At 50.2% G+C, this 15,741-nt stretch overlaps 6 protein-coding genes across 6 annotated transcripts; 3 read left to right on the top strand and 3 right to left on the bottom strand.

Annotated features, from left to right (window-relative positions):
- Positions 1-1,035: 1,035 nt before the first annotated feature.
- On the bottom strand, positions 1,036-2,096 carry N7489_000502 (Mov34/MPN/PAD-1 family protein; the record flags this gene model as incomplete). The annotated part of the gene is made up of 2 exons (XM_056706257.1): positions 1,036-2,012; positions 2,072-2,096. 2 exons carry the CDS (start codon positions 2,094-2,096, stop codon positions 1,036-1,038), a joined length of 1,002 nt encoding a protein of 333 aa, XP_056570559.1.
- Positions 2,097-2,640: 544 nt separating this feature from the next.
- N7489_000501 (putative microtubule associated protein (Ase1)) lies at positions 2,641-5,138 on the top strand (the record flags this gene model as incomplete). The annotated part of the gene is made up of 4 exons (XM_056706256.1): positions 2,641-2,757; positions 2,815-2,867; positions 2,921-3,135; positions 3,190-5,138. The coding sequence occupies 4 exons, from the start codon at positions 2,641-2,643 to the stop codon at positions 5,136-5,138; spliced, it is 2,334 nt and encodes a 777-aa protein (XP_056570558.1).
- A 932-nt stretch (positions 5,139-6,070) lies between these two features.
- Positions 6,071-8,196, bottom strand: N7489_000500 (glutamate--tRNA ligase MSE1; the record flags this gene model as incomplete). The annotated part of the gene is made up of 7 exons (XM_056706255.1): positions 6,071-6,638; positions 6,708-6,874; positions 6,933-7,190; positions 7,254-7,670; positions 7,730-7,767; positions 7,828-7,900; positions 7,948-8,196. The coding sequence occupies 7 exons, from the start codon at positions 8,194-8,196 to the stop codon at positions 6,071-6,073; spliced, it is 1,770 nt and encodes a 589-aa protein (XP_056570557.1).
- Positions 8,197-8,472: 276 nt separating this feature from the next.
- Positions 8,473-9,942, top strand: N7489_000499 (putative DnaJ domain protein (Mas5); the record flags this gene model as incomplete). Its single annotated transcript, XM_056706254.1, has 4 exons — positions 8,473-8,509; positions 8,572-8,654; positions 8,691-9,328; positions 9,387-9,942. 4 exons carry the CDS (start codon positions 8,473-8,475, stop codon positions 9,940-9,942), a joined length of 1,314 nt encoding a protein of 437 aa, XP_056570556.1.
- Positions 9,943-11,352: 1,410 nt separating this feature from the next.
- Positions 11,353-12,995, top strand: N7489_000498 (uncharacterized protein; the record flags this gene model as incomplete). The annotated part of the gene is made up of 2 exons (XM_056706253.1): positions 11,353-11,422; positions 11,497-12,995. The coding sequence occupies 2 exons, from the start codon at positions 11,353-11,355 to the stop codon at positions 12,993-12,995; spliced, it is 1,569 nt and encodes a 522-aa protein (XP_056570555.1).
- A 295-nt stretch (positions 12,996-13,290) lies between these two features.
- N7489_000497 (putative amino acid transporter) lies at positions 13,291-15,226 on the bottom strand (the record flags this gene model as incomplete). The annotated part of the gene is made up of 4 exons (XM_056706252.1): positions 13,291-13,682; positions 13,744-13,929; positions 13,985-15,069; positions 15,114-15,226. The coding sequence occupies 4 exons, from the start codon at positions 15,224-15,226 to the stop codon at positions 13,291-13,293; spliced, it is 1,776 nt and encodes a 591-aa protein (XP_056570554.1).
- Between the last annotated feature and the right edge of the window lie 515 nt (positions 15,227-15,741).

Raw genomic sequence — 15,741 nt, 5'->3', positions numbered from 1 at the left:
GGGGCCATTCACGGGGCTTGTGACCGTGTCTAGGCTATCCTAGTCTCCACCCCTCGTCTTCCGACCTCTTACCTTCCAAGGATACTTGCAGATCGATTCATCACATGCATGTGGAATGTCTTTCCACGACCCACTACTGTGAACACTTATCCTCGATTCAGTTACCCTCGGCACATTTATCATTGCACTAATACGGAGTATCCTCCGTTTATTCTCTCGATATATCATTTTCCCCGATAGAGCTGTTCGATTGGTTGGGACTTCTTGTTTATTCCCCCTTTTTCTCTTCCTTTTTTTTTTTTTTTTTTTTTTTTTATATTATCTCCCAGATGAGGTTAACCTGTCTCGATGACCACCTTGAACCCACCTCTTCTTTGTACTGACTGTGACATATTCTGGCCATTTTCTCGGCGTACATTTTTGGCCTTTGATTTCACTTCTGTTCTTTTTCGTTTCTTTTTCAACATATCCTCTTGTGTTGTCGCCGGTTGGGGCGACCTGCTTTTTCCTTTTCAAGCTTATGTCCTCCACGCCGTCTTCTGAATAATGAACGTCACGAATGACTTGAGACTCTTGTTCCTGTCTGATGGATGTTATCCGGTGGAGTTGGCTTGATGCTTTCCACTTCATTATATACAGTGTTCCACTACTTATTCGATTCTTGCGCGGGATACCGAGTATTCCGCGCCAATAGAGGTTGATTCTCTTCATCTGTCTCAGATTGCTTAGCCTACCCGAGTTACTATATCACCCCAAAGATGGGTCGTACATTTGTGCATACAAGCGACGAGACATGAAGTCGTAAATTCGTTCATTGCAGAAACTGCAACTTTAGATATTCTAGTATCATGATGGGTCAAAGAAAAACTGCTGCACACGGCAAGACCTGAGAAATGCCAGCGCATATGGCAAGGCAAAGGAATAAAGGGATATCAACCCGCTGAGCGCCAAATACAACAGTTCAGGCTAAAGAGCAAAAGCGTGGCAGTCGTGTCAACATCTATGGGATTGAGGATCCTCATCGTCTGAGCTGAATCACTCTGTCAAAGGAGTCTGGTTTCCGATGCCGTGGAAGAGCTTCATCTTTGTTTCGGATGCTAGGAGACCCTTTACTTCCTCCGCAACAATCCGTTGTCCGCCGCGAACCACCTTATCCAGCTGTTGATCTTTGGTGTTGCCGCCACCAGCACGAGGACCAGTGACCTCCATTCCACGCGCGGCTTTGCGCACTTTTTGGCTGAGATCCATGATCTGCTTGTTACCGAAATCACGAGAGGTGAATAGCGGGCTCTGACTGAGAGTAGCGACCCAGTATTTATTCCATAGAAGGGACAATATCTCCGCATCAAGAGTGCTCTTGAAATGACTGACATCGAGAGAGTAGTATTGATTGGCATGTGCACCGAAGTCCTCCACCTTCCCGAGTGGGATCGTCTGATACTCGTCGTCCTCATGAGCCTCCCTCTGCGGGGTAAAGTTCGATGGGAATGTTCGGAAAGCGCCGATCTCAACGCGGCCGGCGGAGATGGTACGGTCCGGATCGATGACGACGGCGACAAAGGGTCCGGTCATTTGCTGGGTTTGCTGAGTGGCCACATCAATCCCAGACAGCCAGCATCCATAACCAGGGTGACTGTGATACCATCCGACAGCATTTTCCATCCGCCCCGCGTCTCGACACGACTGCAGATATGATACCATGTACTCGTTTGCCTCGTCCTGCGCATTCACTCGGGTCTCGGTGCCTTCGACTGGCAGTCGGAATGCATCTGTCACCACGAACGTGTTGTGTAGGATGTAGCCTTGCATCAGGCCCATGACCTCTAGTGAGCCGCCCGACCGAGCGTGCATCACCATCTTCAATAGTGCCGTAGCGGAGATTCGGACGTGCTTGAAATAGTATGGGTCGGTGGCCCATGGTCGCTCGTCGTTGAGGGCTCTTTCCGTATCGGAATTGTATTCGTAGAGGGCATCTCGTTGAGGGTCGAAGACGCTTATCGCGTTCTCGAGCTCTGTGCGGGGACATTGGTTAATTACAAGCTGGCTGTCATATGGGTATGGAGCTACTCACCCCAGGCCTGCTGGGCAGCCTGCATTTTGGATGGATGGGGATGGAGCAGACGGTCGAAGGCAAATAATGTATTGCAGGGATCAGAGTACCTAAGCAAGGGCTCTCAGTGATAATGGGAGTTCTGCAAGGACCGGAGAATAAATGGGTATCAGAAGTCAATGCATGAAGTAGAGCAAGCCGTGGGGTTGATCATTGATTGGCAGAATTGGGCGGTGGATCTGGCTGAGTCATCGGTTGCCCAGGACGACGATCGCGCCCAAACACCCACTTGCGACCTTGGAAACTTGATGTTATCTATCATCTGCGATTTCGGTACTTCCCCCTCATAAACAACAGTGTGCTCGCTTTCCTATGCCGCTGCCCTAAGTGCTTTCGCAAACCTCTACTTTCGTTTATTTCCGTCGCACCTTGTGTGCTGAGAACCCTGTGTGCCAGGCTCTCTTGTTTTGATCCCGACATTGGTCACCCTGTCGCAGCCTCGCTCGGCACTGTGTCGCTGCATTGGATACACCCCATTCTTTGTTATCAATCTCGACTTTTGTCACCCTTATTAAGGGGCTTTCATTACAATGGCGGTAGACACCGGCTACCTGACCACTCAGGTCAACAACATCGTCGCCCAGCTCCATGGAATTTACGATGAGATTGGAGTTCCTGCGCGCGAGCGCGAGTCCCGTGAAGCTGAGGTAAGCTCGGCCTTGGTATAACAATGGCATTGTCGCGTGGCTAACAGAGTGATACAGCTCTTCAGCGCCCTGTCAGAGACCTTGAACAATCATCTCAAGGTTGTTGATGAGTGAGTCGAATCCACAAACAGGCCCGTTGGAGGCTTGCTAATTGTATTCCTAGGGAGAGAGAGGATATGACGCAGGAAGCGGAACGTCTTATTACAGCTATTGAACAAATGGAATCGTCCCTGAGCGATGAACGGGCCAACGGCCAATACGAGCTTAACCGCGATGACCTTCGTGTCACTTACCCACTTAACAAATGTATTGAATTCTTGCGCGAGAAGCATGACGCGATGAGCGAGTTGCATCGTGAGCGCTTTGAGCAGGTTAAGAGTGAGTGTTACCTGTGTGATGTGTCGCTGACACTCCTTTACTGACATCTGATAGAACTTGTGGACGCGCTTGAATCTTACTCCTCACACCTCGAGCCATCATTTGTCAAACTCGAGCTTCCTCCCACTGAGCCAGGGTCCTCGATTCCCCCGAGCTTCGACCTTTCGCCTATGTATGTGACGGCATTGGATGCCGAATTCACCCACGTCTACGAAGAGTACCACCGCCGCATTGCCCAGGTCCAATCTGCTTGCGAAGAAATGATCAAGCTCTGGGCCGAGCTCGGGACACCCCAGGCGCAAACAGATTCCACTATCGTGAAGTGTTATCGCGACTCCCCTGAGCAACTGGGGCTGCATGAAGATGATGTCGCCAATCTCATGGCTAAGCGCAATAAATTGGTGGAAGAAAAGAAGGGCCGCGAGCGGAAGATCAACGAACTCAGAACTACTGTAATCTCTCTTTGGGATCGGTTCGGTGTTGAGGAGGCTGATCGCAAGGCATTCCTGGCTGCGAATCGTGGCTGCGGTTTGCGCGTAATCAACGACCTCGAAGATGAATTGGCACGCCTCAACGAACTTAAGCGACAGAATCTCCACCTGTTTGTGGAGGATGCTCGCTGCCGATTGCAGGAACTTTGGGACGCTCTTTTCTTCTCCGAAGAGGAAATGCTTGATTTCACACCTGCATTCTCTGATGTGTGCAGTGACGCCTTGCTTGAGGCTCATGAGGCCGAAATTAAACGACTGGAGGCAATTAAGGAGCAGCGCGCTCCTACTCTCGAAATGATTGAAAGACACCGCACTCTTCTGACAGACCGCGAGGCACTTGCGACGTCAAGCCAAGATGCATCTCGCCTCATGGGACGCGGGAACAAGGGAGAGAAGCGTGACCCTGGAAAGCTCCTGAGAGAGGAGAAGCTGCGCAAGAGAATTGCCAAGGAATTGCCGAAACTCGAAGCTGACCTGCGGAAAGAGTTGGAACATTGGGAAGATGAATTCGGTCGACCATTCCTGGTGCACGGAGACCGATATCTTGATTCGTTGACACCTGTCAAGTCAATGCCCCCACCACGGTCAAAGACACCATCTGCACCACCTTCATCTACCAAAGCAAGCACAATGAGACAACACCCGCCTACCCGACCTGGAAGCTCTATGAGAGGCCCGCCTCCACCCCGCTCTGCCACCAAGACCCCTACTAGCAGCGGCCCAGTTAAGCACAACACAATTGGCTACGGTGCCTCTAGATCTGGGGCGACCTCAAGAGCTGGTGCAACATCCCCCTCAAAGCTTCCCGCCCGTGTCCCGCTGGGAAACATGCCCCATGGAAACAACTCCCCTGAACGTCGTATCCAACCTGGCGCTTACTCGTCTAGCACACTTAACGGAAAGATGCCGCCCCCGCGCGGACCTCCCCCACGGATGCGTGCATTAACGGTCGAGTCAAGGGAAGACCGCTTCAGCCACCTTATGGAGCCACCTCGCTGCAACAGCGCTATGTCCAGTGCCTATGTGCGGCCTGTTAGCCCAGAAGACGTCTATGATGACCGGCAGCGATCATTCATGAGCACTTCAGGATTCTCGAACTCGCAAAGATCCACCGGGTTCTCCCATTCGTCTCACTCCTCACAGTCGTCACTGTCGCTGAACTCTGGCCAAGCCTTCCCCCGACCCAACCCGTACCTGCAGCATGCCGCTCCGCCCCCAGCTGCCCGTCAGGTGTCCAACTCCTCTACAGTCAACACTGCAACCTCTGGATCTGAAAATTGGGAGACTTTTGAGGATGGCTCGGAATCAGAAGCTGATCCCAGTGAAATTTACTATTCCAAACTCCGTGCTGCACAAGGAGGAAAGCGATTTGCACCCGAAGATGGATCGGATCTCACTGGCAAGAAGGCCAAGGGTATTCGCAGTGTCAGTCCAGACGGTCCGCATCCCGGGCAGGTCCTGCGGGTTGCTGGCAGTGACACCGAGTGGGCTGATGACTACGAAACTTATTAGATGTCCTGACATCGCGTCTTCTCCCCATAATGCATCTCGTCTTTTGCATCTCATTTCTCGGCGCCTCGAATGTTCAACGGTGTTACCCAACCGTTGACCTTTGATGATCCCACGACTGGATTCTGCATGGCTCATGATAAACCTTGGCTTCCCTTTCACGACTGAGCTCCCTTAGATTCCTTACGCTTCTCTCCCCACAAACGATAATCACCGAGGGGCCGACTTCAACCTCCCTTCTTGTTCAAAATTACGAGTTTATCATGTCAATCATGCTCATGCTCTCCTTCATCTTTTGATGTTATGAGCTCAACCCTGCGCCTGACTGTGTCAGACCGCAGCCTTCTGAGGATTTCTGTCATTCACGCCTTTCCCGGCTTGACACCCTCGCTGTTTCAATTCCCGCTGGGCTTAATCTTCTCCTTTTTCTGGTCTTCTTGGCATGGTGTTAGCTTTCGTTTCTCTGTCACTTATTGTTTCACTTGGCTTGGTGCTTATGGCTCGTTTATTCCCTTTTCGATCTCCGGTTTTGGGAGTCGGATTTTGTCCTTGGTTTTCACCGTTTTTCTATGTATTTGTCAGCGAAGTACAGTGTTTTGATATAGTGTTGCTAATTTTATCTTCTGGTTCTTCAAACCTTTGTTCAGTTCAATAAATACATCCTATGCCGAGAGACTTGACTTATTCAGTCAGGGAAAAGGCTTGTTCTTTCGTCTATATCAGTCAATTGGTAAATGCCAGCAGAGACGAATTACAGAGCGGGACAGCTGCTCATCATTGAGTTATTTGCTGTAATTAATGATGGACAACATGCCAAGCAAGTGATCGAATGCATCAATATCCTGTCTTCAGGAAATGCATATTGGAATTGGGTTATATCAAATACAGTTATAGTACACATGTGCAGCCATTCGATCTCATCTCCTTATTTTACATTACCGGCCAGTTGCAAGAGTCCCCATCCAACTCCGATCCTCAGGCAAAGTTCCCTTAGGAACTCTCTGGCCAGCAGAAGGAACCAAGGACTGAGTCAACGCCTTGGCGTCCTGCACTCGGCGAAGTGTCTCATCCCTCCCGAGGACTACCATAGTCTCTGAGATTCCAGGTCCAGGCGCAGAAGCCGACAGCGCCCAGCGGAGGTAGTGATACAGCTCCTTCTTGAATATTTTGGCTGCGGTATTGGAGCCAGCGGATGTCTCCGACCCAGATGCGGAGGAGACCACGCTTGCTGAGCCATCGTAGCTGTTAATGTTGTCACGGTGTGTGTCGATGTTCCAGGATGCGGATGGGACGAGGGTTAAAGCGGCTGCTGCGGTGTGCAGGGCTTGGATTGGGACTTCGGAGGATTGGGAGACTGGTTTGTAAGGAGCTCTGTCGAGTTTCGGGGTAAAGAAGGTGGAGTTACGCTGAGCGAACTCCGCCGCGTTTGTGTAGTTGTTGGCATCTGCGCGGATGAGGGGTGCGATGTATTCCAGGAGAGTGCGACCCTTCAGGATCGTGTCGCTGCTAGGTGTTAGTTACTGGTACCAAGCAATCCACGCGGGAGTTCTTTACGGCTGATGGCTAACTTACAGTTTGTCTAGAGGATGGCTTTCTTCCACCACCGAGGCCACCTTCTTCACCATCTCGTCGAACTCAGGACCGCCGCTTTTGGCTAGGCGTTGGACATGTCCCTTCTGGAGGAATTGGAGTTTCTCAAAGGAGACGACAGTGTTGCCTCTGGTGATTTTCAAATTGAACTGGTGACATCATTAGTAGTGAAAATTGCGGTATTTTGAGAGACTGAGAAGAACATACAATCTGTTCCAGTTCCTTCAGACTAAACACATCAGACTTCTCGGAATGCGACCAGCCTAGGAGCGAAGCAAAGTTCACCAAGGTGGATGGGAAGATCCCTTGCTGATCCCTGAATGATGAGAGGTCGATATCTGCGTTGCGCTTGCTGAGCTTTTGTCCGCTCTTGTCGACAAGTAGAGGGACATGAGCAAAGCTTGGTGGCGTCCACTTGAAGGCATTATATAGTGCCATGTGCATAGGTGTAGATGGCATCCATTCCTGATTAAATGTTAGTTCGGTATCTTGTGAGTTGATAGCTGCGAATATAACAAGTAGACTCACTGTTCCTCGGATAACATGGGTGATCTTCATACAATGATCATCCACAACATTTGCCAAGTGGTATGTGGGGTGTCCGTCCGACTTGATAAGAACTGGATCGTTGTATACACGGTCGATGAAATCCAACTTTGAGTTATTCAATCGATTCTGACCAGATTTTCCATAAACCAGATCATTGAACATGGGGTATTCATCCACTTTCAATCTGATAATGTGTGCCTCTCCCTTAGCTGCTCGATCCTCTGACTCCTCAGCAGATATATCACCGCATTTCCGGTCATAGCCTGGCGGCAGTCCTGCCTGGCTGCGGTGACGGGCAATCGAATCCAATCGTTCTGCGGAGCAGAAGCATCGGTATGCATGGCCATTGGAGATAAGGTCGTTGGCGTGGGACTGATATAAGGCTGTTCGTTCGGACTAAATGGGCACAGAGAGTTAGGGATCATTTGATTTGCGACAAAGGTGTGAAATCTCACTTGTCTATAAGGTCCATAGGGACCACCAACGACGGGACCTGTCATGAAAAGCGAGGGTCAGCAATTGCCCTCAATATCTGTATATAACTCAGACCGACCTTCATCCCAAATTAATCCTGCCCATTGTAAATCATCGTAAAGTCGCTGTTCCGCCCCGGGAATCGTCCGTTTCTACCGTAATCAGTCGTAGCTCATGCAACGGAGCGCAACCCACGAACCTGGTCCGTATCTTCAATGCGCAATAGGAATTGACCACCGGTGCGTTTTGCTAGCAGATAGTTGAAGAGTGCTGTCCGTAGCGAGCCTAGGTGGAGGTATCCGGTGGGCGAGGGTGCAAAACGCGTGCGCGCAGGGCCATTCGGCAGTTTGTTCTTCGAATTAGGCGCTTGAGCAGTCGGAGAAGAGGAAAAGGCCCTGCGTTGAATGATCCAAGATCGCCTGGCAAATAGCCCCTGAGGACTCCTCATTGCAAAACAGTCCAAGTGTCTGACGAAAGAGAGAAATGGCCGATCTCTGCGAGATGTTGCGGAGTTGCGGAGCTGCGGCGCGGAGCTGCCGAACAAAATTTCTCAACTTCGTTGGATCAAACAACTCCCGCTCTCACTACTCGTTCATCTCTCTTTTTTAACTGTCGGGCTCAAATTAACGGCATCTTTCTACTAAAAAAAAGTCCGATCGTATTTTATACACTTAATCACTGATAAGTACGTTGGAAAGTCGTGTTGTCTTTGACTCTACTAACAATGTTTTCAGTGGCTACGGCTGGAGTTGACCTCTACGGTATGTTTTGCACGGAACAACTATAAAGAAATACCATATTGATCAATTATTTCTCCATACAGAGGTCCTAGAGGTTCATCAGAGCGCAACTAAAGATGACATCCGCAAGGCATACCGCAAGGCAAGACGAATCCCAATCCTTTCCGTATTCCAGCGATACTGACAGTCGGTTTTCCATCAGGCGGCCTTAGCCAACCACCCCGACAAAGTCCCCGAAGCCGAGCGCGAAGAAGCCTCGGTCAGATTCAAGGCAGTGCAAGAGGCCTATGATATTCTCTACGACGATGACAAGCGACACCTCTACGATACACACGGCATGTCTGCCTTCAACGGCTCGGGTGAGCCTGGCATGGCAGGGCAACCCGACCTGGATGACCTGCTGGCACAGATGTTCGGTGGCATGGGTGGTATGGGCGGGATGCCTGGCATGGGAGGAATGGGAGGAATGCCCGGTGGTCGCCCCAACAAACCGCGCAAGAGTCCCAACGAAGAGCAAGATTACGAAGTCAGCCTGGAGGATCTATACAAGGGCAAGACTGTGAGGTTTTCCAGCGTCAAGAATGTCATTTGCGGACATTGCAAGGGCAAGGGTGGGAAGGAAAAGGCCACTGCCAAAAAGTGCTCGACTTGCGATGGCCATGGCCACAAGGAGGTCTTGCAGCGCATGGGCCAGTTTGTGACCCAACAGACAGTTATCTGTACCACTTGTAACGGGGAAGGCTCATACTTCGCCCCGAAGGATAAGTGTAAGAAGTGCAAGGGAACGAGAACGACCGAGGCGAAGAAGATACTGGAGATCTACATCCCTCGAGGCGCGAGGTAAGCCGGTCTTTTTTCCCCTATTATCTGACCGAATCACATACTCACACTGCTCTAGGGAAGGAGACAGGATTGTATTGGAAGGCGAGGCCGATCAGGTGCCCGATCAAGAGCCCGGCGATATCGTTTTCAAAATCATTGAGGAAGAACACCCCGTGTTTACACGGGCCGGTTCGGATCTCCGCGCAACTATCGATATCACTCTTGCTGAATCCTTGACTGGCTTCTCTCGCGTCGTGATCAAACACCTCGATGGCCGTGGCATTGAGATTAACCACCCTCTCACCGCCGGCGCTATTCTCTCGCCGGGACAGGTCCTCAAGGTTCCCGGAGAGGGAATGCCCATGAAGCGCACTGATGCCCGTGGTGACTTGTACTTGGTTGTTAATGTCAAGTTCCCCGATGACAAGTGGAAGCCCACCCCAGAGATGCTGGAGAAGCTCAAGGAAATCCTCCCCAAGCCCAGCCCTGCTATCAAGGCTGACACCGTGGACGAGGTTGAATACGACCCCAAGGGTCAAATGGACGACTTCGGTGCGCAGGATGGCCATGGTGCGTCAGCATGGGAAGACGAGGAAGACGACGATGAACCGGCGCAGTGCGCAGCTCAGTAGAATTCTTCTTGCATAGACGGCGTCTGGGACTTTGTATTAATAGGGGACTTGTGAATAGAAGAAGAACAACCCTCTCGACTTCAAAACGTATTGTAGCCGGATGTACATCGATGTAGGGCATACCTATGTGGGTGGGCATTGTTATGTACATTAATATATACCCGTCTGTTCCTTTTGTACTAATTCCCTAGCCAAATCCACCGGCATCAAACTATCTCTTGATGACTGGGGCCAGACTGTGTTTTATATGCCTTTATGTTGTACTGCGGGACATGCCGCCGGCAACTTCTGGCGAAAACTACTTCCGCGCCGGTGGACTTTGTGCTATCATGGCAGAGTTACCAGGCACTGGGAACCGCCAGAAGGTTTAAGCTGTAATGGAAAAGCAATGTAGTAAAAAGTGCGTTATAAGCACACAAAGAACCGACAGATTATCGGAGCGTATACTGGCCGGATTTAATACTCGGATATAACGACCGGAAACGGGTGCTCAAATTAATCCACCATACAGAATCCGTGAAAGCCCCTTTTATACGAACTTCGTTTATTCTCTCCCATACACATTTCGTTACATCAAGGGTCAGTCAGCCGAGCTAGCTAATCAAATCTTTTCGATTCCTAGGAGCTCCACCTCTCGGGCTGTGGGGAAATAAACGACGTAGGCTAAATGCGGGATACTGAACAGCGTAATGCCGGGTATCGCACCAATGATCTAACCACGTTTTGAGTATATAAGAAGGCCGTGTCGGTGCCTAGGTGGGATGATACCGGCAATTGACCAGGTTTATACCCTGTAGAGGAAGGTGACCCCGGAGGCTTGGCAGGATGCCAAGGATTGGTACTATCAAGTCCAATCACTACCTATGTTCACATTGGACCAACAAAACCGCGGAAAGAAGCATGAAGCATGAAGCATTACCGTGCAATACCGTGCTTGAATTGGAGGCCTCCCTTGAAAAGAATTGCGACGAAAGGAAAGGCGTATATCAGCCAAATCTGAAGTATGTCGGCGAGAAAAGTTCGCCGACGACAGCCCAGACCCTTTGCCGAGCTCCTCGGCCCCGCCAGACTTTCCTGTTTGGGTCTAGTGGCGGTGGTGTGTAACCTTATTTATCCGGCCGGGCGGTATAATTTATCCGTTTGACATCGAGTTGAACATCCCTGCAGCTGCATCCACCTCGATCCACCAAACAGGAACGTCACTTCTCCATACTCTCCATACATCGGCATTTGAACCCCATGGTACGATGGGTCCGGGGTATGCCTTAAGATGCATAATTACCTTGGTATGAGGCCGGGAGGTGTCTGTGCCCTATTTCGGGCTTCCTATAAATCTAATTCTTGCCCCGACACCTTTCCCCCTAACTTCATCCACTGGGAGGAAGAACCGAACACAGTTTGGACTGCAAAATGAGCTTATTCAAGAATATTCGCGTGTACGTGCTCGCTACGGTAGCGTACACGGGTTCATTCCTATTCGGTAAGACAAATCTCTCTACTTCTTACCATACCTAAGGCTATCAAATACGGCATACTAATCAATTTCCCGAAAAGGATATGACACGGGTGTGATGGGTAGTGTGCTGGAACTTCCAAGTTTCAAGGCCGATTTTGGACTTGAGGAGGGAAGTCCTGGTTTTTCAAATGCCAAAAATGCCCAAGTCTCATCCAACGTCGTTTCACTTCTCACTGCCGGATGCTTCTTCGGCGCTATTCTTGGCTCGATTGTCAACGACAAGTATGGCCGTCGCTATTCCATCATGGCATTCCTGATGCTCTTCCTTATCGGTTCTGCTGTCCAAACCGCTGCCACCAGCGAGCTATCCTATATGTATAGTGGACGGGTGGTTGCAGGATTGGGAATCGGAGGCATGTCAGCCATCACTCCAGTCTTTGTATCGGAGAACTGCCCACCCGCGATTCGTGGTCGTATTGCGGGTCTTTTCCAGGAATTCCTCGTCATCGGTGTCACCATTGCATACTGGCTTTGCTATGGTGTGGCAGAGACTCTCCCCGCCACAACCAAACAATGGCGCATCCCCATCGGATTCCAGCTTGTGCCCGGTGGTCTTATGATGATTGGCATGTTCTTTTTGACGGAATCCCCTCGTTGGTTGGCTAAAGAAAATCGCCTCGAGGAGGCCCTTGAAGCCCTTGCATATATGCGCTCGGAGCCAACTACCAGCCCTGCGGTCCAGACTGAGATGGCGGAAATCAAAGCGGCCGTTGAACATGAAGTCGAATCAACCCAGGGACTTACCTGGCGAGAACCGTTCCTTCCTGGAAACCGCATTCGCTTCGTCAACTGTTTCTTGATGTTCTTCTGGCAGCAGTGGACGGGCACCAACAGTATCGGATACTATGCTCCCCAGCTGTTCCAGACCGTTGGAGTGTCCGGAGGCAACACGAGCTTGTTCACAACGGGTATCTATGGTATTGTCAAGGTGGTGGCCACCGGAGTCTTCCTCGTTATCGGTATCGACAAGGTTGGTCGGCGATGGTCTCTTGTCGCTGGCGCTATTTGGATGTGCGCAATGATGTTCATCCTGGGTGGTGTTCTGGTGTCCTATCCCCCGGACCCTGACAGTAACGCTGGTATCTCGTCTGCATCCCTTGCGATGATTGTCATGATTTACCTATACGTCATTGGCTACTCCGCATCCTGGGGACCGATTCCGTGGGTTTACGTTTCGGAAATTTTCCCAACCCGCCTTCGTTCGTACGGTGTTGGTTGCGGATCGGCAACTCAATGGCTCTTCAACTTCGTGGTGACTTATGTGACTCCCGCGGCTATTGGTAACCTTGGCTGGAAGACCTTCATCATGTTTGGTTGTTTCTGCTTTGCCATGGCCTTTTGGGTTTTCCTTGTCGTTAGAGAAACGAAGGGTCGCTCTCTCGAGGAGATGGGCGTGCTCTTTGAGAAGTTCCATGCCTTTGGCAGTTTACCTGACGTTGAAACTGCAAATGAAACCAAGCTTTCGTTTGATGGGGCTGCTACCTCGGTTCATAATGAAGTACAGGGTGTTGAAACTGAGGAACGTGTGAAGCGATAAAGAGCTTTTAGAGCATTGGTGGTATTCTCCAGATAGACATCTCAAGCCCAGTCGATCTTTAGGGTTGAATCCCAGTTCTGTATATAAATAAGCCTAGCTATGATTTTGATCGAAGTCATATGACGTCTATTACCCAAGTCTCATCACATATTCTCCTTCCATTGACGTATGTGCGTGTGTAGATTGAGAGAAAGAGAAAAACAAAGCAGACATTGGAACAGACACTCATTGGCATATGAGACTTGTCAACGTTGAAAACAAACATAAACCCTATAACTCAAGCCTGAAACCCGATCTATCCAGCTGGGTTCGCGCAAGTAAAATGCGTCAGTTTACCCTCCTTGAAATTTCTGTCCATGGAAGTAACTGAAGCCCAAATCCCCAGACCAGCGGCGGACAACGCAGCAAGCGAGTAGATTATATCAAAAGTGTTCCACACAAGCTTCTTCTTGTAACCTCTAATCCACCGCCTGATCCCATTGTCCAAGCGCTGCACCTGACCAGTCATCGGATTGAACTCCTCTTCAGGAAGTATCGCATCATTTTGGACGTTGAATCCCACCAGCAACATTGGTGGAAATGTGTAAGAGAACTGCAGGATGCAGGCAGCTCCCACGAAGGATGTTAGATTACTGATTTGCGGAATTGCGGCGGCAATTACCCAGGCGAGGGCCCAGTAGGTAGGCACTGGAGGAATCGTTAATATTTATGTACAAATGGAGCCTTGCGGATCCATATCTTAACTCACCGAGCCCAACCCACAGCCACTTGCCAGTTCGGCTGTTCAATGCCGGGAAATGGAAGATATCGCGGAACACTGCTGAGTAGAAGACTTTTATACCAATGTTGCCGTATAGCAGTGCTGCAATGACACCAGTGATAAACGAGATGGCGTTGCCTAGAGTCTGGAAATTGTAGGCAGAATTTGGGATACCTGTTACAGGAATGTCAGCAATCTCAAAATTTCCCTCGAATGTTATGCGACTTACCTTGATACGCAGGATTGAAAGTAAATTGGCCTTGCGCACTGTACACAACCATGCCCGAGACAAGGTAACAAACATAGATGAAGATCTCGGCAATAATAAAGCCTTTCCAGAAGTCATATGGCCGTCTCATCTCAGCCATGAGCTCGTTGAAGAGGGTTGCGCCGCCGTACGCGAAAACACCGTTCATCATAGCATTGACTTTGTCGTTAAGAGTTGAGCTCGCGGGCCAGTAGCCGCTTGTCTTCACAGGTCCCTTCGGGGTACCATAGCTAGTCAGCGAGGCTTCGTAGTTAGGTGGGTATTGATGAACCACAGCCATGGTCATGATGATGACAATGATATTCAGCCAGACCGCAATGTTGGCTAGGTAAGAAAGGCGTTGCAGGGTACGGATCTGCCCGAACACAAAGCCGATAACCATGAAGATAACCTCGGCAGCGATGAAACAAAGGAAGCCGTGGCCATTGGCACCCACAGCCATCTGCGCCAGTCCTTGTCCGTTGGTTACAGTGAGCAGGGACACATTGAGAAAGAACTGGAAGCTTTGTAGGACGTTCACAAAAATACGCGCCCAGTTTCCGTAGACACGGAAAGCCACATCGCTATAATTGCGCAGCGGGAATCGAGTCGAGTCGAGACCGATGAAGATCCTCCACAGTTGCAAGCCGGAGTAACAAGCCATGGCCCCGAAAACAGTGTACAGTACAGCTCCTGGCCCAAAGCCCATCTGACTAATGGCCCAGGGAACATTGGTCGGTCCAAGGATGTCCGTGGAGATGAGATAGAAGATCGAACCCCAGGTTGCAGTTCGCCCGGCCCGTTGTGCCTGCTCCCATTCTGTCTCCGTAATGCCCCAACCATCACTTGTGCCACCGCTGTTTGCTTCGCTGGTAGGTTTGGCGCTGGGATCGGTCATGATAGAGGCATCCTGTTCCTGAACCTGTCTTCGCATTGGCGCTGGGGCATCAGACTTTTTCCTAAAAAGCTTCTTGCCCAAGTACGCAAATCCCGCATCGTCAGTAGATATGTTCTTTTCAACCTCGCGCGACCGCTTAGCCCAGTAGACATAGTTCTCGAAGGTGATGCTAGAATCCAAGTAGATCGAATGATTGCCATCAAAAAGGCAGACGCAGGCTCGGGAGAAATAGAGACGGCACGCTCCTTGGTGTCCATCTTTTCTCCCTCCTGCAGATGAGCATCGGCCACGGCGCCCATGTTGGCGCCGGAGAATTTGTCCGCCATCGTGGAAATTGCAAATCTCCCCAGATTCTGTATAATCCATCCAAATCAGAGAGATGCAGGGAAGAGAGTGGGAGTCTCGAGGTGCTGTCTTTATATACAGACAGACAAAGCCTATTGTCAGTCAACAGGGGATGGGGATATCGCGTGTCAAAAGACACTAGTATTGAAAATGTAAATTGCGTGGATCCTTCGCAAGACTAGAAATGGTCTGTCCAATATCGAAAAAAAGGTATCAGCCACCGACTCGACGCCAAATGTAACATGGCCCCATATCCCAAGGGAAAGCAAAGCTTCGTCATTGTACAATCACTACGAGTGGCCATTGAAGTCAGCGATATCACCGGAGATCCACATAAATAGTGATAAGAAAGCTTGTCTGCGAATCCGAACTGTTGATGGCGCAAAGAATAGCCCCGCACTGTTAGTTCAGGTGCGGAGGTCCAACGGAGGCCGTCTTGTGCTCAAAGTACGTGAGCGATTTATCTGGAATCTTTGATCCTTGCAGTCCATTGCAG

Source organism: Penicillium chrysogenum, assembly GCF_028827035.1.
Source record: "Penicillium chrysogenum strain IBT 35668 chromosome Unknown utg000001l_segment0_segment0, whole genome shotgun sequence".
Taxonomy (NCBI): Eukaryota; Fungi; Ascomycota; class Eurotiomycetes; order Eurotiales; family Aspergillaceae; genus Penicillium; species Penicillium chrysogenum.
The sequence above is the reverse complement of the archived record's forward strand: the minus strand, read 5'-3'. Positions and strand labels throughout refer to the sequence as shown.